This window comes from Mastigoproctus giganteus, chromosome 2 (assembly GCF_048544385.1).
Source record: "Mastigoproctus giganteus isolate SK-2022 chromosome 2, ASM4854438v1, whole genome shotgun sequence".
NCBI lineage: Eukaryota > Metazoa > Arthropoda > Arachnida > Uropygi > Thelyphonidae > Mastigoproctus > Mastigoproctus giganteus.
The window spans coordinates 206,049,655-206,077,488 of NC_143576.1; the positions used below are offsets into that span (position 1 = coordinate 206,049,655).

The 27,834-nt window shown below is 37.8% G+C and overlaps 1 protein-coding gene across 1 annotated transcript in view; it reads right to left on the reverse strand.

The window, feature by feature from the left end:
- The window catches only part of LOC150089962 (uncharacterized), a 100,176-nt gene that overhangs the window by 37,486 nt on the left and 34,856 nt on the right, over positions 1-27,834 (reverse strand). The window contains exons 8-12 of the mRNA XM_090390145.1: positions 25,568-25,642; positions 24,312-24,422; positions 15,370-15,554; positions 14,700-14,738; positions 8,157-8,207 (exon numbers count right to left, since the gene is read on the reverse strand). Coding sequence (XP_090246271.1) covers positions 8,157-8,207; positions 14,700-14,738; positions 15,370-15,554; positions 24,312-24,422; positions 25,568-25,642 — 461 coding nt within the window. The remainder of the gene's footprint in view (positions 1-8,156; positions 8,208-14,699; positions 14,739-15,369; positions 15,555-24,311; positions 24,423-25,567; positions 25,643-27,834) is intronic.

A 27,834-nucleotide genomic window follows, 5' to 3' on the forward strand; every position in this document is an offset into this window, starting at 1 on the left:
TTTTCCAATTTGAATTTATATTGAGCATTAACAAGATTAAACATTAATAAGGAATTGTCCAGAAAGAATCTATTCAAAAATCTGAGGTTTCCCAAACAACAGATAAGATCCCCATATATAAAACCTTTAAATACTTAAATACAGGAAAAAAATTAGACCCTGAACTATATTGGTAGATATCAACATAGTGCAGCATAGTAGATATCAACATAGTCAAATTCCTTCATTGTCAAAAGAGATAAGGTATTTTTTATTATGCAGGAATAACAGGAGAACCATGTGATTATATCCCAAATATTTGGAAAAAGGCATTAATGAGTGACTATTTTTGCGGAAATGCTCTTTCACAAATGTAGTTATATTTGTCTTCATCATTAATTCATGAAAGCTACATTTCAGAAAATGCAGTATAATTATTGTATTCGTGTGTGTGTGTGTGTGTGTGTGTGTGTGTTTAAGCCTACATCAAGTTTATCAGACTTATTAAATCCTACTTGCATATATATATATATATATATACACCATTAATATCCGGACACACCCTCCATGGATGGGGAAACAAGTCCTATGCATGCAACACATCACAGACCCTGCTATAAATATGCACACTGGGCTTCGAACAGACAATTGAAAAAGTGGACATGCAAGATGACACATTCAACAGAATTACCTCAAAAGTTCAACAGAATTTATCACCTCAACAAATGCTAGATGCCGATTAACATGGTGTAAGAAGCATGAATCCTGGACTGTAAAGCAGTGAAAAACAGTGCTATGGACAGACGAGTCAAGGTTTGCACTCTACCAGTCTGATGGCCATTCCTGGGTGTGGCGAATACCAGGGGAACAGTTCCTGATTGTATCCTCCCAACAATGAAGTTTGGTGGAGGCAGTATCGTGGGGCTCCTTTCATGGTTTGGCTTGGGCCCATTAGTTGTTAGCAACGAAACCAAGAATGCTGTGCAATATCAGGACACCCTGGATAATTATGCACTTTCAACATTATGGTAATACTTCGGGGAAGGCCCATACCTGTATCAACAAGACAATGTGCCATGCCATACTGCTCGGGTCATAACGGAGTGGTTTGAGGACATGGGGGTAGAAAAGTTAGATTGGCCAGCTCAGAGTCCTCATCTGAACCTAGTTGAGCATCTTTGGGATGTATTGGATCATCAGGTATGTGCACATTGAACTCACCCAAAGGACAAGGCCGAACTGGTGGCTGCATTAAAGGCCAAATGGAGGAAATATCACCTGACGTTTATAAAAAGCTGGGTGAGAGTATGCCGTGAAGATTGAAGGCTGTCATAAAAGCAAAAGGTTTCAACACAAATTATTAAATGACACAATAAAAGCTCTTTTGTTGACTAAAGGCAGGTGTCTGGATATTAATGGTAGGGCAGTGTGTGTGTGTGTATATATATATTTTTTTTTTATGAAAACCCCAAACACAAGATTAGAACCTATAGTACTTAGTGTCATGCGTAGCCTAAAGTTTTGATGGTACCTGTAGGGAAAAGTAAGTTTTTATTAATTTACATTTATGATGAGAAAGAATCAGAAGTAATTAACACCTATGCACTTTATAAAATATAATAATTACAAAAAAGTTATATCTTTTTTGTAATTATTATATTTTGAATGCTGTTAAGTAACAGTACATTTACAATTTGAAATTTTCAGATATAGATACATACATATATATATATATATATATACATATATACAGCAATACCCCACATAGCACTGATAATTGGTACCGAAACTGTTCCGTGTTATGTGAAACCGTGCTGATTGAGGTATAATTATAATGGGTTTTAAATGAATGCATACCAGAGAAACAGTCTATAAACAAATTATAATAAATCTATAAACAATTTGCACTTGATTGCCAATTATTATTGGCAATTAATATGGTTCATCTGGATGTCAGATGAACTAATGAGGCATATGGCAGAGAAGAAACATGCATGGGATACATACAAATTAACACATGACACAGAAGCCTATGATAGATACAAGTTGATCTGTAACCAAGTTACAAAGGAGGTTAGGCAGGCGAAGGCAGATTACGAGAAATCTTTGGCAAGGGATGCAAAGAAAAACAGCAAAGAGTTCTTTACTTATGTAAACTCTAGAAGGAAGGGGATGAATCAGATTGGTCCACTTGATATCGATGGGTCAACTGTTGATGATCCTGCTCAGGTAGCTAACAAACTAAATGAATATTTTGCATCGACATTCACACATGAGGAGTTATTTAGCGAGGGGAAAGCCAGAGGTGTATTCAACTTTAGCAGTAAGCTAGAGAATCTTGTAATAACTGAAAGTAAAGTGGAGGAGAAATTGTTGAAGATAAACACAAGAAAGGCACCCGGGGTGGATGGGATCTATCCAGTTATATTAAAGGAGACAGCAGAGGAAGTAAGCAAACCCTTAGCCATAATTATGAGAGCTTCCTTTGACTCAGGGGAGGTACCCACAGACTGGAGATGTGCAAATGTGACCCCAATTCACAAAGGAGGATCAAAGGCTGACACAAGTAATTATAGACCTGTGAGTTTAACTTCTGTTCCAGGAAAATTAATGGAGGCACTAGTTAAAGAAGCACTGCAGGATCATTTAGACAAGACTTCAGTTATAGCTCGGACACAGCATGGTTTTGTTAAGGTGAAGTCTTGCCTGACCAATTTGATTGGATACTATGATGCAGTCACAAAGGAACTGGATGCAGAGAATAACTTTGATATTATATACTTGGATCTTAGAAAGGCTTTTGATACTGTTGCACATGGAAGACTACTGCACAAATTGGAGCAGTGTGACATTGGAGGCAAATTGCTGCTGTGGATAAAGGGGTGGCTGAGGGGGAGAAGACAGAGAGTGGTAATCAATGGACACTGCTCGTCGTGGACTAATGTTATTAGTGGAGTCCCTCAGGGCTCAGTGTTGGGTCCATTATTGTTTTCTGTATTCATAAATGATATTGATGATGGTATATCAAGCTTAATGTCGAAGTTTGCAGACGATACAAAGGTAGGCAGGGTTGTCAAGGACACTACTGACACTATGCTGCTACAACAGGATCTGGAAAGGTTGAGCAGATGGGCTGAGAGGTGGCAAATGAAGTTTAACATTGACAAATGTAAAGTACTACACATGGGAAACAGTAACCCCAGAGCAACGTATCAACTCTGTGGTACTACACTGACAGTGGTAGAGAATGAAAGGGACCTGGGGGTGGTTGTGCAGGCAGATATGAAGTTCTCTGAGCAGTGCAGACGGGCTGCAAGAGTAGCTCATGGTGTATTGTCAATGATATATAGGAATTTTTCTAGCAGGGATAAGGAGGTGATTATTCCCTTGTATAAGGCAATGGTCAGGCCACACCTAGAGTACTGTATACTGGTCTGGAGGCCTCATTTCAAGAAGGATGTAGAGCTGCTGGAACGAGTACAGAGAAGGGCAACAAGATTAGTGAATGGAACAAAGGGGTGCTCTTACGAAGAAAGGCTTAAGTTTTGCAAATTACAGTGTCTGGAGACTAGGCACCAGCGAGGTGATCTGATAGAGGTGTATAAAGCACTGAATGGTTTGAGCATGCTCAATGCTGATGGGATTCTTCCTCTCACTCAGAATAATCACCTGAGAGGGCATAAATTCAAATTGAGGAAAGACAGATGTAGGATAGATGTGCGGAAATTTGCCTTTAGCCAGCGGGTGGTTGGTTGGTGGAACAGACTTCCATCCCTTGTTGTGGAAGTTGATAGCCTAAATAAGTTTAAGGCTCAGCTGGACAGGTATTTTGAATGAACAGAGGGGTGAAGTGGAAGTGTTTTTTTTTTTTTTTTTTTTTTTTGGCTGATGCTGCATAAGCTTGCTTTCTTGCATCAAATGCCTCTACTAATGCTAATGCTAATGCTAATTAATATTATTATTAGTCAGTGGATTTGAAATAAAAAATACTGCAAAAATGTTATTAATGAAAAGGTAACATCATGAGAGATGAGAAAAAAGCTTTATTGTTTATTTGAGTATTTCAAAAATGAAGTTTGGTGAAGTCATCTCTTCTTTTTCTTGGTATAGAAGTCTTTGTAGCATTGAATCCCATCTTATAAAATTTGCCGTATCTGGATGCTACATCCAATGTTTGGATCTCCATTCATAATTGCCTCGCAGGCAATGTCAAGCCCCAAAAAACTTTCTTGAGAAAATTGTGCCCATGTGGCACAATTTTCTTCTGTTGAAAATTTTTTTTGTTATCCATTTCAGAATGTTTTCCTCTTCTTCATATGCAATTTTCTTATCAAATTCAAGGAGAGTTGCATCATTTAAGTTATTTGCATGTGAGTCAATGCAGCCATGTACATTGGCAGTGTCCAAAGTTTCAAATCCCAAGTCTTTCCCGATCTTCACAATGTCTTCGGCAATTGTCTGAACTTGCGATTCAAAACCAATGAAATCATTTTCCAAATGGGACAAAACATGCTGCCAAACATAACGCATGTTGTTGGCAATTATTTCTAACCATGACGCAGATATATTTTCGATCATATTTAAAGGGAAAAAATAAATTGTGAAATGAAAAGTTTGAAAAGCTATCATGTCATCTCGTCAGAATGGAATTAAGAAAAGTGGACACTGTGCCACTGACTGCCTGAGGGGACTACTGTCATATGTGCAGCATATATGAGACAATACAGTTGGCATCGCAGCATATATGTACCCGTACCTAGGCTATGACAACACAGCATATATTTAGAGCACTTATCTAGGCTATTGAATGAGTTTTAATATGTACAGTAAATTTTCAACTTAAATTTAATTGAAAACCATGTTATAGTGAAACCCGTGCTGTTTGAAGCCATGTTAAGCAAGGTATTGCTGTATATACATATATACATATATACTACCATTAAATATTGACAAAAGTTAAATTATAATAAAATAGATAAATAAATAATTAAGCATTCATTAGAGGCAGCGACTCGCAATTCCTCCATATGAAGCTGAAATATATTTTAAATTAAATAAAATAAAACATAAGCCAGTAGTATGGCAAAAACTGTAGAGCAAAAATTAACATAAAAATAACCAAATAAACAAACGAACGGAAAAGAAGAATAAAAGTTAGACATAAATAATAGCCCAGAAACCCCTATATAATTTCGATCTTTAAATCCAATTAAAATGACGTATATAAAATTTAGAATAATGCCAATTACATGTTAATTTAGCGGTCCCCCCCCCCCCCGAGAGGTACCAGTTCCAAAAGACGTGAAATATCACCAAAAAAGGGGGTTGAAGGAAAAACTAAAAGATAACAAAATCAGAATAAATTAAAATAAAATAAAATAGACTGACCATTATGCCCCATATCAACAGAGGACCACGAGGCCAATAATGGTCATGGAATCGCTGCATTTCAATCGCTATACAAATCGTCGCAATGATGAAAAGATCGAAGTACCAAATCATCCTTCCTCCTCTGATCGATCCTCCAATGCAGAGGATTTGCACGGCGGTGGTCCTTATGCAGTGAAAAATAAATTATAGAACAGACAGCACTCTAAAGCAGAGCCACACCACTGACATACTGTAAGCTGAATCAGCTTATATAGAAGAAAGGAAAATAGATGGCGGCACAGGCGCTGCTAAATTAGCATATCAACCCATACTACCATTGAATTATATTAAATATTGACAAAAGTTAAATTATAATAAATTAAATAAATAGATAATTAAGCATCCATTAGAGGCAGCGATATGCAATTCCTCCATATGAAGCCGAAATATATACTACCATTAAATATTGACAAAAGTTAAATTATAATAAAATAGATAAATAAATAATTAAGCTCTAATGAATGCTTAATTATCTATTTATTTAATTTATTATAATTTAACTTTCGTCAATATTTAATATAATTCAATGGTAGTATGGGTTGATATGCTAATTTAGCAGCGCCTGTGCCGCCATCTATTTTCCTTTCTTCTATATAAGCTGATTCAGCTTACAGTATGTCAGTGGTGTGGCTCTGCTTTAGAGTGCTGTCTGTTCTATAATTTATTTTTCGCTGCATAAGGACCACTGCCGTGTAAATCCTCTGCATTGGAGGATTGATCGGAAGAGGAAGGGTGATTTGGTACTTCGATCTTTTCATCATTGTGACGATTTGTATAGCGATTGAAATGCAGCGATTCCATGACCATTATTGGCCTCGTGGTCCTCTGTCGATATGGGGCATAATGGTCAGTCTATTTTATTTTATTTTATTTTAATTTATTCTGATTTTGTTATCTTTTAGTAGTTCCTTCAACCCCCCTTTTTTGGTGATATTTCTTTTGGAACTGGTACCTCTCGGGGGGGGGGGGGGGTACCGCTAAATTAACATGTAATTGGCATTATTCTAAATTTTATATACGTCATTTTAATTGGATTTAAAGATCGAAATTATATAGGGGTTTCTGGGCTATTATTTATGTCTAACTTTTATTCTTCTTTTCCGTTCGTTCGTTTATTTGGTTATTTATTTTCGCTCTACAGTTTTTGCCATACTACTGGCTTATGTTTTATTTTATTTAATTTAAAACATATATATATACATATATATACAGGGTGTCTCAAAAATATTGGTACAAACATTTAGGGGAGGTAAGTAATATCTAAAGGAATGTGAATTGCATAGGAATCCATATCAGGAAACGTCACCATAAGTCGGTAGATGGTGCGGTAGTCGCCGCACAAAGAGCATGCATCGATATACGAACTGTGAGCTGGCAGACATGCACCTAGTGTATGGATTAGCAGAGGGCAATGGACAAGCCGCTCAACGAATTTATGGAGAACGCTTCCCAGACAGACATGTACCAGACCACCATTTGTTTGCACATGTGCATCAAAATTTGTGCAATTATGGGTCATTTAGAGGTAACAGGAGTAGTGCGGGCAGACCACGTTTGATGCAAACTCCAGCCATGGAAGAAAGTGTGTTGAATGCCGTCCAGAACAATCCTACTACCAGCACACGTGCCATTGCCTCTGCCTTAGTAGTGTCTCGTTGCAGTGTACAGCGTGTCTTCCATGACGATTCCTTACACCCCTTTCATCTCCAAAGGGTTCAGTTACTGCTCCCTCAAGATCATCCTGCACATGTGGCTTTTGCGCAGTGGTTTCTCCAAGAAAGTGTTCAAGACTTGAATTTTCCAGCCTATGTTTTGTTCACGGATGAGGCTTATTTCACTCGGGAAGGCTTATTCAATTAGCACAATGCTCATGTGTGGGCTCACGACAACCCACACGGTGTGCACTCCCATGTGGCACAATATCGCTTTGTAATAAATGTGTGTGCAGGTATGGTTGGTGACTGCTTAGTCGGCCCACACCTGTTACCATCCCACATGAACTCTGCTAAATATTGGATCTTTCTTGAACAAGTTCTACCAGGGTTACTTGACGATGTTCCAGCAAATGTGAGACACATTTGGTTTCAACGTGACGGGGTGCCTGCCCATTATGGAAGGTGTGTTCAGGACCATTTGAACAGGCGTTTTGGGCATCGATGGATTGGCCAGGGTGGACCCGTTGCCTGGCCCCCATGCTTACCTGATTTATTGAACCTTGATTTCTTTCTGTGGGGCCCTCAAATCTATCGTGTATGAATCGCCTGTGGAGATGGAAATGGATCTCGTGGCAAGACTCGTCTACGCTGCTGCTACTGTCAAAGAAACTCCAGGTGTGTTTGACTGTGTCCGCCAATCCATGCTGCATCGGTGTCACGCATGCATCGCGTCTCACGGTGGAACCTTCGAGCATCTGTGGTAACATCTTGAAATGCATCCATCTCATACTCCATTGTTAATATTATGTCAAATAAGTGTTTGCCAGTAATTACTGTCTTGTGTCATTTCTGCTTCTTGTGCCTCTGTTACTACTTTCCCGTGACGTTTCCGGTTATGGGTTCCTATGCGATTCACATTCCTTTAGATGTTACCTACCTCCCCTAAATGTTTGTACCAATATTTTTGAGACACCCTGTATGTATATATATATATATATACATACACACATATATAGAACAGATACTTTATATTGCATTTAAAATTGTTCTATAGTTCACACTTCAGCTTGAAATTAATTATTGATCAGTTACCTGGACCTCCCACTTGGTTCACTTGAAAAACCTCTATGGTCTTCACACTCCCTAATCAAAAATATTTATTAATAATCATTCATTAAGTGGCATGTATATCTTAGTATTAAATCTACATAATTATATACTTCCTAGAGTATTAAATTATTGTTGTTTTTGAAGATTAAAAGGCATAGATAAGTTTGAAAAATAATAATTTTTTTAGATTAAATGGTTCCAATCCAATTAGTACAGTAATGATAAATATTTATCATTAAATATTTATATTTAATGATAAATATTTTATATTAAATTTTTATATTTAATGGTAAATGTTTAATTAAATATTGTACATTGGCACCATGATGCAAATGTACAAACTTCGGTCTGTCTAAAAAATTCAACTATGTAGCAATGATACAAATACACTAACTAATATCACAGTTTGAGTTTTAACTGGTTTGAGGCTTTCTGCTCTAAAATATTAGTCTAATTATCTATATATACATAATCAAACAGTATCTAAGCAAATCTAAAAACAAAAACTAAAAACAAAATCCAAGCAAATATTCCATTTTGCATAAAAAAACAATTGTCTCCATTTATCCTGTTTAGAGCTAAATTATAAGATATATGCATACCTGTATGGTTTCATTAATCAAATAAATGTTAATGAGAAATGTTGTCCTGTATAAAAGTATGATATTTTATTTATAAATAATATCTCATTGGATGATAGTAATGGCATTCATAACAGTAGCATTATTATGGGTATTAAGTCAGAGGCCTTAAATCACATTCCTGTGATAACATGTGATGACCCCAACATTCATATACATACCCAAGTCATCTCACAAACAGCTATATAAATTTTCATCTTAGCTATGAGTATACACAGTCGTTTTAACAAAACAGTTAAGTTTCTGTATATCACATACAATATGTAAGGTACAAATTTTGAATTTCAGTTTGAACAACCTAAATAACTTAAAAACGGACCATAACCCATTTCTTCATACTTTATATAATTTATTTATATAATTTATTTTATATGTTTTATGTTATTTAATATTTAATAAAAAGATTGCGGGGGTCCAATGTAACTAGAAGTAGATAGCTTCAAATATAAGAGGACACACCTTTGTTTTTTTGTAGGGTACTGCATGCAGATATACACACAATAAAATTACTTACACTTATGAATTTTAGCACTTAGGAAACATCATTAACATGATGAAAAGGCATCTGTAAATGATATATAAAAATGTATATCTAACCAATTTTGAACAAGACGGCAAAAGATGATAAAATAGTTTAACTATAAGCCATACAGTGCTTTTTGGCAAATGAGTTGTGTCAGTAAATACAGACATCTTGCATTTCGGGAATTCTGGTTAACTTTATTTCTAAAATCTCAGAGATTAAAAATTGTGATATTATGTTCTATGTCCATTATTTTGGCAAATTCAAAGCTGAATAAATGTTTGAAACTAATGGAGTAATGTGAAAGTTCTGAAGCTCAAAGTAAATTGCCACAACCAAGGCTTTTATAAAATAAATATTATTGAGAAATGGATATATTTTATTTTTAAATAATATCTCAGTAGTAATGGCATTCATAACAGCACTGTTCTTGTGAGTATTAAATCAGGATTAAATGTAAGGTGTCATTCCATTAATTGTAAACATCCACTTCCCCTTTGGCGCCTCCGTAGCCAGGTGGGCAGGAGCAGCAGTGCGTAGCACACGCTTCTTGATTAGACTGGGGTTCGAGCCCATGACCACCAAATACGGAGGATGCGGAAAGGTCAGGGAATGACCACCGCATATCCCCGGAGCAATATGGCCTTAGTTGCTAATGCTCCTAAAAACCAAATAACCAACAACAACAACAACAAAAACAAACTTCCCTTTGAAAATATCAAAATAATGAACATGCAATCCAATTATTAAACACAAAATTATTAATCCCTCAGAAATGAAGTTATGTAAAAATTCCATACATGTAATGTGTCCATATTTATTTTTTGGCTAATGGCCATACAAGTACATATATGTATGAAAAGCCTTCTTGATGTCTCATTCACTTAGCATCAAAGTTTAACTTATCCATGACCATGCAAAAATATTTTCTGATGCTATTAAGGCAGTGTTAGGCGAGTTCAAAACTGCTAGCTTGGGAGGATAAATTAATGGACTACGAGATTAACAGTAGCCACGGGCAGAGGTGAAAGTGATTCTTGTACTGCTTCTATTGGAATGAGCAACAGCCTGGAAAACAAAGTGCAGGGAATTTCAGAGACTGCTGGGAGTCATTGCACAAGTAAATACATGGGCTGTGTTAGGGTAGCTAAGAATAGGAACAGGTGGATGTATACTTGCATGTACACCAATTCTAGGAGTTTCATAAATTTGGTGAATTTGAGGTGTTGGTCAAAACAGCAAAGGCAGATATTGCTGGGATATCAGAGACTTGGTGTCACACAGATATAATGAATGCAGAAATGGAATTTGGGAGTACAATGTGTACAGGAAGGAGAGACAGGATAGGAAGGGAGGAGGGGTTATGCTATTAGTTAAGAAACACATAAAATCCAAGGAAGTACAGCCAGTCGACATGGCTGGACAGTGCAGTGTCAAGTCAGTTTGGTGTGACATAAGCACTGGGAAAACAAAATTGAGATTAGGAGTGTGTTATACGCCCAATGACTCCGATAAGTATAATAAACAACTGTACAGAGATATAGAGTGAGCCAGTAAATCAGAGTGTCTTATAATGGGGATTTTAATTTCTCAGATATTGACTGGAATTTGTGGGTTGGTCACTCACACACTAGCAAGGCTTTTATGGATTTATTGGATGATTGTTTTCTACAGCAGCATGTTTGTGAGGCAACTAGAGGGAGTAATACTCTTGATCTGATTATCAGTAGTGATTCTTCATGCATTAAGAATCTTCAGATAAAGGAACCACTAAGTGGCAGTGATCACAGTGTGCTGAAGTGGGTAGTTGTTGGTGCATAGGCTTCTGTGGCCATAATGCACCTCCCAAGGTTTTTGCTGTACTCTGATCCAAGCCCGAGGCGGGAATCGAACCCACGACCTTTGGATTGCCAGGCAGGCACTTTACCCACCCGACTAGCCCGGTTGGCTGCTGAAGTGGGATTTACTCAAAGAGGTAACTACCATCAGGGGTAAAGGGAAGAGTTTTTGCTTTCATAAAGGTGACTACAGTGGTCTGAGACAGTATTTAAATTCTATACAGTGGGACCAACTGAAGATGTTACCAACAGCAAATTCAAAATAGGAAGCATTCAAAGAATTAATCTTGGAAGCTAGGCTTTTCATACAACTAAGAAATATTGTTCAAGGTTTAGGCCTAAATGGATGTCAGATGAACTAATGAGACATGTGGTAGAGAAGAAAAATGCATGGAATACATACAAATTAACAGGTGACATGGAAGCCTATGATAGATATAAGTTGGTCTGTAACCAAGTTACAAAGGAGGTTAGGTAGACAAAGGCAGATAATGAGAATTCTTTGGCAAAGGATGCTAAAAAAACAGCAAAGAGTTCTTTACTTATGTAAACTCTAGAAGGAAGGGAATGACTCAGATTGGTCCAATTGATATCGATGATTCAACTGTTGATGATCCTGCTCAGATAGCTAACAAACTAAATAAGTATTTTGCATCTACATTCACACATGAGGAGTTATTCAGGGAGGGGAATGCCAGAGGTGAATTAAACTCTGGCAGTGAGTTAGATGATTTTGTAATAACTGAGAGGAAAGTGGAGGAGAAATTATTGAAGATAAACATAAAGGCACCTGAGGTGAATGGCATCTACCCAGTTATATTAAAGGAGGCAGCAAAGGAAGTAATCAAACCCTTAGTCATAATTATAAGAGCTTCCTTGGACTCAGGGGAGGAAGCAATGGACTGGAGATGTTTAAATGTGACCCCATTTCAAAAAGGAGGATCAAAGGATGACACAAGTAATTACAGACTTGTTAGTTTAACTTCTGTTCCAGGGAAATGAATGGAATCACTGGTTAAAGAAGTGCTGCAGGATCATCTAGACAAGACTTCAGTTATAGCTCGAACACAGCATGAGTTTATTAAGGGGAAGTCTTGTCTGACTAATTTGATTGGATACTGTGATGTGGTCACAAAAGAACTGTATACAAAGAATAATTTTGATATCATATATTTGGACAGGCTTTTGATACTGTTGCACATGGAAGGCCGACCGAGCTAGCCAGGTGGATAAAGTGCCTGCCTGGCAACCCAAAGTCACAGGTTCGAATCCCACCTGAGGCTTGGATCACAGTAGAAAATGCAAAAACCTTGGGAGGTGCAATATGGCTACAGAAGCTGATGCGCCAACAACTAACAAAAAAAAAAAAAAAAAAAAAGCACATGGAAGACTGTTGCACAAATTGGTGTAGTGTGGCATCGGAGGCAAGCTGATATGGATAAAGGGATGGCTGAGTAGCAGAAGACAGAGAGTGGTGATCAATGGACACTGCTGTTTGTGGACTAATGTTATTAGTGGAGTCACCCAGCGTTCAGTGTTGGGTTCATTGTTATTTTCTGTATTTATTAATGATATTGATGATGCTATCTCAGGCTTAATGTCCAAGTTTGCAGACGATATGAAGGTGAGCAGGGTTGATAATGACACTAATGACAGAGTGCTGCTGCAACAGGATCTAGAAAAGTTGAGCAGATGGGCTGAGAGGTGGCAACTGAAGTTTAACATTGACAAATGTAAATTAATGCATATGGGAAGCAATAACCCCAGAGTAACGTATCAACTGTGTGGTACTGCACTGATAGTGGTAGAGAATGAAAAGGATCTGGGGATAATTGTGCAGGCAGATATGAAGTTTTCTGAGCAGTGCAGACAGTCTGCAAGAGTAGTTCATGGTGTCATGTCAATGATATACAGGAATTTTTCTAGCAGGGATAAGGAGGTGATTATTCCCTTGTATATGGCAATGGTCAGGCCACACCTTGAGTACTGTAGACAGGTTTGGAGGTCTCATTTAAAGAACGATGTAGAGCTGCTGGAACAACTACAAAGAAGGACAACAAGATTAGTGAATGGAAACAAAGGGTTGCTTTTACGAAGAAAGGCTTAAGTTCTGCAAATTACAGTGTCTGGAGACTAGGCACCAGTGAGGTGATCTGATAGAGGTGTATAAAGCCTTGAATGGTTTTAGCATGCTCAATGCTGATGGGATTCTTCCTCTTGCTCAGAATAATCGCCGGGAAGGGCATAAATTCAAATTGAGGAAAGACAGTTGTAGGATAGATGTGTGGAAGTTTGCCTTTAGCCAGTGGGTGGTTGATTGCTGGAACAAACTTCCATCTGTCGTTGTAGAAATTGATAGCTTAAATAGATTCAAGGCAGAACAAGACAAACACTTGGAGCAAGCGGATGGGTGAAATGAGATGTTTTTTTTTTTTTTTTTGCTGATGCTATCTAAGCTGGCTTTCTTGCATCATGTGCCTTTACTAATGCATTAGCATTATTAGAGGCATATGATACAAGAAAGCAAGCTTATGCAACATCTGCCAAAAAAAACCCTCCCATTTCACCCCTCTATTCGTTCCGAATGCTTGTCCAGCTCAGCCTTAAATTTATTTAGGCTATCAACTTCCACAACAAAAGATAGAAGTCTGTTCCACCAATCAACCACCCACTGACTAAAGGCAAACTTCCACACATCCATTCTACAACTGTCTTTCCTCAGTTTGAATCTATTCCCCCTCCGGTTCCTAATCTGGGCCAGAGGAAGAAACCCATCAGCATTCAACTTGCTCAACCCATTCAAGGTCTTATACACCTCAAATCAGATCACCTTGCAGGTACCTATTCTCCATGTGCTGCAATTTGCAGAACTTAAGCCTTTCTTGATAAGAGCACCCCTTTGTTCCTCTCACCAACCTTGTTGCCCTTCTTTGTACTTGTTCTAGCAACTGTACATCCCTCCTAAAATGAGGCCTCCAGATCTGTACACAGTACTCTACAATGCTAATGCTAATGCTAAAATGCTAATAACTCATTTGTCAAAAACCAAGTCCAGTATAGGGATAAGTTAGTTTTAGCAATTTAATAGATTTGGTATCTCATTCAAAATTGGTCATACATTCCCATAAGTTCATATTAATGGTGGATGGGTGCTCTTTCATTGGTTTGGATAGTAGTGTGAATTGTAACTTGTTTCCTGAGCTCTAAAATTAATGAGTGTAAATAATTTTATTGTGTGTATTGTCTGCAGACAATACCTGAAAAAATATAGGTAAATTCCTGCTTACATTTTTTAAATGTTTTATATTACGTAATGTATTATATTTGAAACAGTAACCTGAATATATTAGTAATTTATCAATGCTAATGCTTATATATTTTGATAAGTCCTACTTCTGAACTTACATTTTATTCATATGTGTCTATCAATATCAATATTCACTACTCTATCAATATTCTAAAAATATATAAATTCAGTTTTTATTATACAAAAATATATTTTAGTAAATAAAAGTTTACTTACCCACCCGCAAGATGTGCACCTCTACCACAAGAAAGGCATCTGTGAATGTTAAAAAAGAAAAAAATTGTTTAATTAATATTTATTAATTTCAATAAGCATACATGGAAAAAGTCTAAATATGTAGGTAAGAAGCAGCTATAAGATTGATTCCACACCAAATATGGGAAAGAAGAATATTCTGTATTAGGATAGATTTATATAGTATAAACACTTGTTTAAAAAAAATAATAAGAAAAGTTATCAAAAAGAATCCTGAAGCATGAGTAGTGCAAAATTATAGTGTTCATAGACAAAAATTTTGCTGGATACATGATTTGCAGGGTTTCTACAATTAATAAAACTGATGGTGGGCACATCATTTAGTTAATAAACTTACTTTTCTCCCAATCTAATCTCTGTAGTCAAAATACTGATTTCCTCTCTAAATTGTTAATGAATTATAAACAAGTCTGTTAAAAAAGTGCTGAACATCCCCCGAAAAGATTTATAAAATAACAACACAATCAGACAGGCCAATTCTAGCTTAAATCCATGATATGTATGATAATGTCGTACCAACAAATATTGTATGAGTACAGAATTAGCATAACATATTTTGGACTTACTTTGTAATTCTTTTTATAAGAGAATTACAAAGGTTTTTACTACAAATACAAACTATTTGACTTACTTTGTAATTAATGATGCATCTGGATATAAACTCTTATTAACAAGTTCTTTCAGCTTTATTAAGTTTACCATAAGTGCTCGGATTCGGTTCTTAATTGGAATCTGTAGAGTTTCATATTCAAGTTTACCCAATTTAGTCTCTATTTCAGCTATCAATTCTCTTGCTGCTTTTTGCCATGCTTTTTCCTAAGAGAAACAAAGTGTGTGGGTATGTGCATATATGCATATATTTATGAATGTAATATTAATGTAGATAATGAATATCATTTTTATTTTAGAATTTATTAAAATATGCAGTATGTACTACAGATTACCATACTTCTTTTAAAGATTTTCACAATTTTTTTTCTACATTCTCTGTTAAAACATTGAAAAAAATATCATCATTTTAATTTTACTAGATTTTGGGGGAGACAGCAATTATAAATGATATAAAAAATCATAATTAAATTATTATAGAATTAAGTAATTAATATACATGTTAAAAATTTAATTTAATATGTAATTATCCTACAGGCAGTGCAAGCACATTATTTTTGTACATAGCTGTAACAGCAAACGAAAACTCCACATAAATGCATCAATACATCTCATATTGTAAAACAAATTGTACTGAATTGTTCATTCTTACACTTCAAATAAATAGCATTTCCTTGTAATGAGAAGTATACAGTCTCTTCAACTTACAACATATGCGACTTACAACAATCCAGACTTACGATGTTATGATGGATGCTTCCAGAAAAAAATTTTAAATATTTTACACAGCTGTGATGCTGCCATACATCTATCTCAACTACTTTCACAGTGGTATTAAAGGGAGAGTCAGCACAGACAGCCCAGGAAATGTCCCAAAATCATAACTTTTTAATGCATTTTCTAATAGTTAATTCTATTTAACTGCATTCAAAACCCATCTACCTATGTATGCAAATCATGCCTATAGAGACAAAAAAAAAAAAAAAAAAAAATCAGAGAAACATCCTTCCACCCTGAAGCCCAGCAAGAGAGACAAAATACTATTTTCAAGTGTATTACTTCTTATTAAGAAGATGTCTAGCAACTTAAGAATTACTGTCCCATCATTAGTGGATAACTAAGCATTCTAAGTATATGAACAGGCAATGTTAGGTGGGCCGGAAAACTGCTAGTTTGGGGGGGGATTCACAGACTGAAAGTTTAATGGTAGACACAGGCAGAAGCGAAAATGATTCTTGCACTGCTTCTATTGTAATGAGCAGCAGCCTAGAGAGCAAGTTATTATTATTATTATTATTATTAGCTGTATGGTACAAGGAAGCCTGAGGCTTAAGCTGCACCAGTCAAAAAAAAAAAAAATTGTGAATTACCCCAAGAGAGAAGCAGAAGGGTATCACCAAGAAGAGAAGAATGATGATATCCAGCTCAGGACCCTGGGTGTGCCAAGCCCATACTCACCAGATGTGAGCCCCTGGGATAAATTTCTGAGGATTTCAAGAGCTGCTGGAAGTCATCATGGAACAAGTAAATACATGGGCTGTATTGGGTAACTAAGAGTAAGAACAAGTGCATGTATACTAAGGCTAGAAGTATAGTAAATAAAATTCATGAATTTGAAGTGCTGATCAAGATATCAAAGGCAGATATTGTTGGGATATCAGTGACATGGCATCACATAGATATAAGTAGCAGAGAATTGGAATTTGGGGAGTACAATATGTACAGAAAGGACAGACAGGGTAGGAAAGGAGGAGGAGGTTATACTGCTAGTTAAAAAACACATAAAATCTAAGGAAATGCATCCAATTGACATGGGTGGACAGTGCAATGTTGAGTCTGTTTGGTGTGACATAAATACTGGGAAAGTGAAAATGAGAATAAGAGTATGTTATAGGCCTAATGATGCTGATGAGTACAATGAACAGTTGTGCAGAGAAATAGAATTATTATTATTATTATTATTATTATTATTATTATTAGCTATATGGTGCAAGGAAGCAAAGCCGAGGCTTATGCTGCACCAACAAAAAAAATTCCTGAGTTACCCTGGAAGATAGAGAGAGAGAGAGAGAGAGAGAGAGAGAGAGAGAGAGAGAGAGAGAGAGAGAGAGAGAGAGAGAGAGAGAGAGAGTCAAAAGGGAATCACCAAGAAAGTGAAGAATGATGATATCCAGCTCAGGACCCTGGGTGTGCCAAGCCCATACTCACCAGAGGAAGGGGATGAATCAGATTGGTCCACTTAACATAGATGGTTTGACGATTGATGATCCTGCCAAATAGCTGATAAACCGAATGAGTATTTTGCATTTACATTCACACATGCAGAGTTATTAAGGGAGGGGAATGCCAGAGGTGAATTTAACTCTGGCAGTGAGATAGATGATTTTTCAATAACTGAGAGCAAAGTGGAAGAGCAATTATTGAAGATAAACATAAGAAAGGCACCTGGGGTGGATGGGATCTATCCAGTTATATTAAAGGAGGCAGCAAAGGAAGTAAGCAAACCCTTAGCCATAATTATGAGAACATCATTAGAGTCAGGGGAGGTTCTCATGGACTGGAGATGTGCAAATGTATCCCCAGTTCACAAAGGGGGTTCAAAGCAAGACAAATAATTTAGACCTGTTAGTTTAACTTCTGTTCCCGGGAAAATAATGGAATCACTGGTTAAAGAGGTGACAGAGGATCACCTAGACAAGACAGTAGAAATAGTTCAGACATAGCATGGGTTTGTTAAGGGGAAGTCTTGTCTGACCATTTGATTGGATACTATGTTGTGATCACGAAGGAACTGGATGCTAAAAATAATTTTGATATCATATACTTGGATTTCAGGAAAGCTTTTGATACTGTTGCACATGGAAGACTGCTATACAAATTGGAGGAATGGCATTTAGGGCAAGTTACTGCAGTGGATAATGGGAAGGTTAAGTGGGAGATGGCAGAGAGTGCTAATAAATGGACACTGCTCTACATGGACTAATGTTATTAGCAGAGCCCCCCCCCAGGGTTTGGTGCTGGGTCCATTGTTTTGTGTATTTATCAATGATATTGATGAAGTTATATCAGGCTTAATGTCCAAGTTTGCAGATGATACAAAGGTTGGCAGGGTTGTTAATGACACTAAAGACAGTATGCTACTGCAACAGGATCTAGAGAAGTTAGGCAGATGGGCTCAGAAATGAGCTAAAATTTAACATTGACAAATGCAAAGTGCTGCATATGGGTAGAAGTAAGCCAAGAGAAACATACCAACTCTGTGGTACTAAACTCAAGGAGGTGGACAATGAAAAAGACCTGGGGGTAATTGTGCAGTCAGATATGAAGTTCTAGTGATTGATCTTGATCTGACTGAGGTGTAAGTGTAAGTGTAAGTGTTTTCAGTGTCTAACGGCACCAGGGGTTTCCCCCATCTCTGCGTTGCTTTTATTGTGGGTGTACCAGTTCACTGGGAAGGCCAGAGATTTAAAAGTGTATGGATTATGGAAGTGTGGTGTTTTGTACCGTTGTTCCTCTGGCCATTTAGCCGCTGGACCGCTTCTGAGGCCCAACGTTGCCCCACTTACGCCCCGTGGAGGCAGACCAGGTACCCGATAGTCTTTAGTTCACTCTGGCAGGTCCTGCCACCTAATTTCCTGAGATTTCAGTGGCTAGGACCTTAAAAAAAAAAAAAAAAAAAAGAAAATTTTTTTTACACATATATGTATAGATATATGTGTGATATCTCTCGATTGCGTAGGGTGATGTCGCTTGAATAAGGATAGACCGAAATATGGGCGTAAGTTAATTTGGATTCATTGAATTTATGTGTGTGGGGGAATTCGCTTGTGTAAAGATAGAGAGGGGGGGAAGAATGAAGACTGGGGGGTTAAAGGAGGAAGGATAAGGCCAATAGAGTAGGAGGCCTCAATTTGGTGTCAGCAAGGCATGCCCATGCCCTGCCAGAAGGAAGAATGGGGGTGGCGTGGAGGGGAGGAAACAGTATGACCGTCTCCACCCCCCTGCCGGGGTGGGATAGAAAGGGCCGGACAAGGGAGCCGGCACAGGTTGCCAATATGGCGTGTTTGCAGCCTGGCTGCAGAGTGGTGGCTAGGCCAGCAGGTTCAGGACAGCATCACAACACTGGCCCCACCAGGAGGTACATCCAGGGACAAGGTCTCTACTGACTTGTTCACAGATCGGTTGAATGCCGGCGTTGGTCATGGGATCAAGGTCTCATCCAGTTTGGTTGTGGTCATGGTCCTGCATCAGGCCTGGGGAGGTTGGGTCATTGCCCTTAGCCGAGTAAACAGCTCATGTGCAAAGCACGAGAGGGCCTTGTAGTACTCCTCCTCATGTAATATAAGGTGCTCCCGTTCCTTCGGATTAAAGCGTAGCTTTGTGATGAAATGACATCTGATGTCCTCAAAGAGGGTACAATCATGCATTGAGCAAGATCAATCACCAAATTCAAATTGAGGAGGGATGGTTGTAGAATCAATATGCAAAAGTTTGCCTTTAGCCAGTGAGTGGTTGATCGCTAGAACAAACTGTTATCTGTCTTTGTAGAAGTATAGTTTAAATAAATTCAAGGAAGAACTAGATAAACTTTTAGAAGGAATGGATAGATGGAGCAGAAAGTGTTTTTTTTTTTTTTTTTGGCTGTACAAAAGTTACTAGGAAAGTTTTGCAATATGACGCAACAATGAATCACAGGAAGCTGCTTGTTGCTGCATGTTGAGACATGTTCATACGTGCATAGTAGCCGCTGCGCCAAGTCGATGGGCTCAGTTATTCATTAGTAGTGAGAGTGTAAAGTGCTTGCGATGGCATCGTGGTCAAGAAATGAGATAAGGACAGTTTTGCGGTATAATTTCGTGCGTGGTTTAACCATAGACCAGTGCTTAGAAGAAATGACTCTTGCACTAGATGATAATTGTCCACATTGTACAACGATATTCAGGTGGTATAGAGAATTCCAAAGGGGAAATTTCACTCTGGAGGATTCTGAGAGGCCGGGAAGGCCACGAACGTCAGTTACGGAGGAAAACGTTACTGCTGTGAGGAAAATGCTTGACGAAAACAAGCGAGTGACCTACCAACAGATAGAGGATACTTTGGGCCTAAATGCACCAGCAATTCGTTCGATTCTGCAAGATCATTTGCACGTGAAGAAACTTTGTTCTCTCTGGGTGCCGCATCAACTGACTGAAGAGCAGATGACACGATGTGTGACTTGGTGCCGGGAGATGTTAAAAAAGTTTGATAAGGGACAATCTCGGTATGTGAACAACATCGTGACAGGTGACGAGACTTGGCTGTACTATTACGATCTGCCGACCAAGGCTCAAAACAAAGTTTGGGTCTTTGAAGATGACAACACACCCGTAATTGTCAGAAAATCCTGATCTGTAAAGAAGAAAATGATAGCTGTATTTTTCAAATCGAGTGGAATTGTGGAACGTGTCGTTTTGGACACGCAGAAGACAGTCACAGCTAAGAGGTATACTGAACAATGCCTGCCTAAAGTCATTGGATCTATGAAGAACCTGCGGCCAAAGTCAAGAATGGACACCTGGTACCTCCATCACGATAATGCTATAGCTCACCGCACCAAAGCCTGCACCGAATATTTGACCACGACAGGACTGAAACTTCTCGAGCACCCTCCCTACAGTTCAGACCTTGCTCCCTGTGACTTTGCACTGTTCCCGCATGTGAAAATGAAGCTAAAAGGGAGGCGATTTTCCAGTGATGAGGACCTTCTACGGGCTTGGGACAACGAGTGTGCTTTACTCCCTAGTGAAACTTGCCAGAACTGGTTTAAAGATTGGTTTCGGAGGATGGAGAGGTGCACTGAATGTAGAGGAAATTACTTTGAAAAAATTAAATAAACAAAGCTGTATTGCAAAACTTTCCTAGTACCCTTTGTATAAGCTTGCTTTCTTGCATTATATACTACTAATAATGCTAATGCTAATAAACTTGGCCACTGTTTTCAAAGCAGTATGACATTATGGGTAATTTACTGTTGTGGATAAAGAGATGGTTGGATGGGAGAAGACAGACAATTGTTATTAATGGACACTACTCATCGTGGACTATTATTATTATCAGTGAAGTCCCCAGCGTTTGGTGCTGGGCCCACTGTTGTTGTCTATATTTATTAATGATACTGAAGAAGGTATATCAGGCTTAATATCTAAGTTTGGCGATGATACAGAGGTTGGTGGAGTGGTTAAGTAATCAATGTATGCTACTGCTGCAGCAAGATCTAGAAAAATTAGACAGATGGGTTGAGAAATGGCAATTTAAGTTTAACATTGACAAATGCAAGGTAATGCATAGGAATAATAGTAATCCCAGATTAACATACCAACTGAGTATTACTAAATTCAGGGTGGTGGATAATGAGAAAGACCTGAGGATAATTGTGCAGTCAGATGTGAAGTTTTCTGAGCAGTGCAGATAGTTGTTGTTGTTGTTATTTGGTTTTTAGGAGCATTAGCAACTAAGGCCATATTGCTCTGGGAATATGCTGTGGTCATTCCCTGATCTTTCTGCATCCTCCGTATTTGGTGGTGACGGGCTCGAACCCCGGTCTAATCAAGAAGTGTGTGCTACGCACTGCTGCTCCTTCCCACCTGGCTACAGAGGTGGCCAGTGCAGATAGGCGGCCAGGCCTGCTCATGGGTTTTGCCGATGATATACAGGAATTTTGATAGCAGGGGAAAGGAGGTGATTATTCCATTGTATAAGGAAATGGTTAAGTGGCATCTTGAGTACTGCATACAGGTCTGGATGCCTCATTTTTGGAAGGATGTAGATCTGTTAGAACAGGTGCAGAGAAGGGCAAGAAGATTGTTGTTTGTTATTTGTTTGTTATTTGGTTTTTAGGAGCATTAGCAACTAAGGCCATATTGCTCCGGGATATGCGGTGGTCATTCCCTGACCTTTCCGCATCCTCCGTATTTGGTGGTGACGGGCTCGAACCCCGGTCTAATCAAGAAGCGTGTGCTACGCACTGCTGCTCCTTCCCACCTGGCTACGGAGGCGCCTCAAGAAGATTGGTGAGAGGAACAAAAGGAGTGCTCTTACCAAGAAAGGCTTCAGTTCGACAAACTGCAAAATCAGGAGACTAAGCACGTGAAAGGTGATCTAATTGAGGCATGTAAGGCTTTGAATGGATCAAGTAAGCTCAATGCTGATGGCATTCATCCTCTCATAAATTCAAATTGAGGAAGGATGGTTGCAGGATAGTTGTCTTCAACCAGCAGGTAGTTGATTGTTAGAACAAAATTCCATCTGCTGTTGTGAATGCCGGCAATTTGAATAAATTCAAGGAATAACTAGGCAGATTGTTGGAGAAGATGGATAGGTGATATGAGAGGATTTTATTTTTTATTATTTTTTTTTCTGCTGACATGTAAAGCTTGCTTTCTTGCATTACTTGCCACTACTAATACTAAAGCTAAAGTTATGCTAGAATTATTTATTGACTAAAAATTATAATTCATTGTGGAAGGAATTATACAAGGAAGTCATAATATTAATAAGATTTTTAAGCTATGATATAGCCGACCGGGCTAGCCGAGTGGATAAAGTACCTGCCCGGCAACCCAAAGGTCGCGGGTTTGATTCCCGCCTCGGGCTTGGATCAAAGTACTGAAAAAACCTTGGGAGGTGCAATATGGCCACAGAAGCCGATGCGCCAACAACCATCAAAATCAAGCTATGATATACTTAGAAATCAATAGGGCTTGGGGGTGCAATCAGGTGGAAGCCTGATTCTTTGCAGGAAAGGAAAAATTAGAAATTGCCACATAACACTGCTCACTATACAACAATAATTTCTGAATACTTTCCAAACCTTCATTAACTGATTTCAATATCCTACCTACCATATTCAAATGACCTTGAAAATTAAATTCATTACTAAAATTACCAAAACTGAAAAACTCATTAAAGGAACAACTGTTTCTTGCTGAATCAGAAGTTATAAAGGCAAACAGGAAAGTTTCAGAAGAGGCCTCTGAAGAAGCATTTTTACAAGTTATACAACCAATTGAGAAAAAAAAAAAAAATAAATAAATAAATTAAAAAAAATTAAAAAAAAAAAAAATATATATATACAGGGTGATTCACTACCAGTGCGACAAACTTGCAGGAGGTGTAGGGGGCATAAAGACGAATCGGAATCACATAGCATTGCAGGGTCTGAAATGCCTTCATCATGTGGTAGAGAATGTTGAACGGGAGGTCCCATGAACAGCGATCCCGCTGGAAGTCAGCATTTGCGAACCATTTCTGTTAAAGAAACCAAGTAGCAAAAGTCCTCCGGAGTGGATAATCTGCAGGCTCCAATGATTGGATGCGTTGCAGATGGTATGAACTCATTTGGTTTGTTGACAGTATCCTCCATACAGTGGATTGGGAAATACCCAATCGTTGGCTTATCGCTTGAGTACTCGGATTGCCTACTGCAAGATGTAGGACATTCTCCTCATTGTCTGGTGTCCTCGTCGTTCACTCTCAATTCATGGTACCTCTCGTGAAACAACCAACGCAAGGTGCATGTTGGCCAGTTCAACGTTTGAATACTCGTCCATCCTACTGCCTCGGGAACCGGTTCGCAAATGCTGACTTACAGCAGGATCGCTGTTCACGCGACCTCCCGTTCAACGTCCTCTACCGCATGATGAAGGCATTTCGGACCCTGCAATGCTATGTGATTCCGATTCGTCTTTGTGCCCCCTACACCTCCTGCAAGTTCGTCGCACTGGTAGTGAATCACCCTGTATATATATATATAATCAAGGTCATTATTTTGAAAAATTCAATGGGTAATTATTTATAAATATATATTTGTTTAAATAAAAATGCAGTGGTGCTGGAACTTATTTGATCCTGCCTGCTAAAATCTTTCAAAATATGTTGTTCAATCTCATTATAATAAATAAAAGATAAGAAATTATATAAGCTTACATTGCTAGCCAATTTCATAAGTATATCCTGTATGGCATCGGCAGTCTCATCAACATACTTTTCAAAAACAGCCCGATCAAGTTTCAGATTCATTTGCACAATATCAGCTTTCTAATAAGAGAAAAACATTCAAAAATAATATTCTAACAGAAGGATGGCATATAAATCTGTCTATCTATATACAGCCTTTACTTAAGTAACCATTTTTCCCCCATTCGAATTCAGGAACAAAATATCTACATGAAGAATATGAAAAATAAATATATATCATTATATACAAAAATATACCCATAATATTTCCAGCAACAGAATTAAACAACAGTAATTTGTAAACATATTCTCTTGATAAATAAATTGTATTGTATTGTTATTATTATTATTATTTAATAATAATAATTTTATTATAATTAAATAAATGAATAAATAAATTTATTTGATTAATAATTAACGAAATGAAATTATAGCTGTAATATTAATTAATAATTTTAATTAATTATAATATTAATTAAATTATACTAAGTAAAGAAAACTCTCCTGTCCTTAAGTTTTTTTGCAGCCACCAGGATTTAAACTACTCGGTTAATGCTATGTCCTCCATAGCAACTTAGTCCGCACAGAACATCACCATCTACAACTCATCTAGGGAGGGCTAGATTCTAATCTGATCTATATGATCTCAGGCAGAGGGAGTAGGGTTTCCCCATGAATCATTCCAAGATTTTTCAGTTTGCACAATGTGTAAATCTACCCATCAGCTGATGTGGATAAAATAAACACAAGTGCAGAAAGCAATGGGAAACCACTACATCAAGACCACAAAAAATCCCTGTTGGTTTGGGTGGTTTGCACCTGAATTGCAGGGCCTCTGCACTGAGGAAGAAGAATTAATGCAATGGTCTTAATGCTCACACAAAACAAACTTTTCCTCAATAAGCTGTCCAGTTATTGAACCATTTTTGAACAAATGACATTGCCTCTGGCAATATCATTTGTTTGAAACTGCCATTTATTGTACAAGAAGGGTCATTGCTTCAATTTCCATAGCACTGGAAATTTAATCATACTGCCAAAAGCTAAATCTGTTCTGCTGTGAGTATTAAGACTGCTGCTGGCTCTCTCTCTCTCTCTCTCTCTCTCTCATTTAAAGAATGAACCAAAACACATAAATAAAAGAAATTAAAGAAAAATACACCATTATAAATATGTATAATGTAATTTAAATAAATTTTGAAACATCTTATAAAATAATCTCTCACCAAGCTTAGTAAATACTCCATCTCATCTTTGTCAGCTTTTTCATACTTTAAGTCATTTATCTCATTTTGCATTTCCTGGATTGAAAGCATAAAAAAAAAAAAAAATCAGAAAACTACATAAACACTTAAAAAAAGCATTATTATTATTATTCACAAGAAAAAAAAACAAATCAGAAATGGTATAATCAACTAATGATACAACAAAATTAAACACTGTTATACCTTATATAATAATTGCTGCAACCTCCAACAAATTCTAAACAGGTGTTAACTGCAACCTGCATATAAGTACAAAAATAAAATTAAATTAAATACCTAAGTTGACAAGCATAAGCTGTTCCCATGAAAGCATAGTGACATTTTTTTTTTTTTAATTTTTGTCTTGCTTTTTTTATTTTAGCTATAAAATTTATGTTACACATACTGAATTTCAACAGGTTTGTCAATTGGTTCCAATCAACACAGAAACTTACATTTCACTTATTGACTTTGAGTTATTTTTCCTGTTTATCAGGTTAAACATATTTAAGATATGTTTTCTGTTGAATCTGTTTTCATCACACATATCAGGCATCCATGGTCATTTTTGCCAATGTAGTAAGCCACGACAGAAATACAGGCATTTCAGAATTTTCACAGGGCCAATACCTCCATGATGAAGTGGTCACTGTTTTGGTTCCCTAAAAATTTATTTTGTGTTCTAGTTATTGTTATTTCTTAGTGGATGTCTGTGTTTGCTCAGGAGGTGGGCGCAGGGAGAGAGTTCCCCTGAACAATTTCAGGCAGCATTAACATTAGTAGAGGCATATTTTTTTTTTTTTTTTTTTATGAAAACCCCAAACACGAAAGGTATCAAAATCTATAGTACTTAGTACCGTGCATGGGTTGACAGAGAAGTATGGGGGGGGGTTGCCGGAAACTTTGCTCTAGAGACTAAACATGGGTTTCACCACTTCAAGCCTCCAATAAGCAAAGTGGTGGTATTTCACCGGTTGATGAAAGTCATCTACCACCTCTATGATGCAAGGAAGCAAACTTATATAGCATCTGCCAAAAAAAAAAAAAAAAAAAACACCTTCCCAATTCTTCTATCCATTCACTCCAAATGTCTGTCCACTTCTTCCTTGAATTTATTTAAGCTATCAACTTCCACAATGACAGATGGAAGCTTGTTCCAGCAATCAACCACCCACTGGCCAGAGGCAAATTTCCACACATCTATTCTACAACTGTTTTTCCTCAACTTGAGTTTATTCCCCCTCAAGTTTGTAATCTGAGCAAGAGAAAGAATCCCATCAGCATTGAGCATGCTCAAACTATTCAAGTCCTTATAGACCTCAATCAGATCACCTTGCAGGTGACTATGTTTGTTGTTTGTTGTTTGTTATTTGGTTTTTAGGAGCATTAGCAACTAAGGCCATATTGCTCCGGGATATGCGGTGGTCATTCCCTGACCTTTCCGCATCCTCCGCATTTGGTGGTGACGGGCTCGAACCCCGGTCTAATCAAGAAACGTGTGCTATGCACTGCTGCTCCTTCCCACCTGGCTACGGAGTCACCAGCAGGTGACTAATCTCCAGATGCTGCAATTTGCAGAACTTAAGCTTTTCTTGGTAAGGGCACCTCTGTTCCCCTCACCAGTCACGTTGTCCTTCTCTGTACTCATTCTAGCAACTTTACATCCTTCCTAAAATGAGGCCTCCAGACCTGTATGCAGTACTCAAGATTTGGCTTGACCATTGCCTTACACAAGGAGATAATCACCTCCATATCCTTACTAGAAAAATTCCTGTACATCATTGACAATACCCCATGACCTGCTCTGGCAGCCTGTCTGCACTGTCAGAAAACTTCATGTCTGACTGCACAATTACTTCCAGGTCTTTTTCATTTGCCTCTAATCCTCAATGTAGTACCACACAACTGATATGCTACTCTGGGGTTACTGCTACCCATATACAGTACTTTACATTTGTCAATGTTAAACTTCAGCCACCTCTCAGCCCATCTGATCAACTTTTCTAGAAACTACTGCAGCAGCACTCTGTCATTAGTGTCATTATCAACCCTGCTCACCTTCACATCATCTGCAAACTTGGACGTTAAGCCTGAGATAGCATCATCAATATCATTAATAAATACAGAAAACAACAATGAACCCAACACTGAATCCTGGGGGACTCCACTAATAACATTAGTTCACAAAGAGCAGTGTCCATTGATCATCACTCTCTGTCTTCTGATACTCAGCCATCCCTTTATCCATA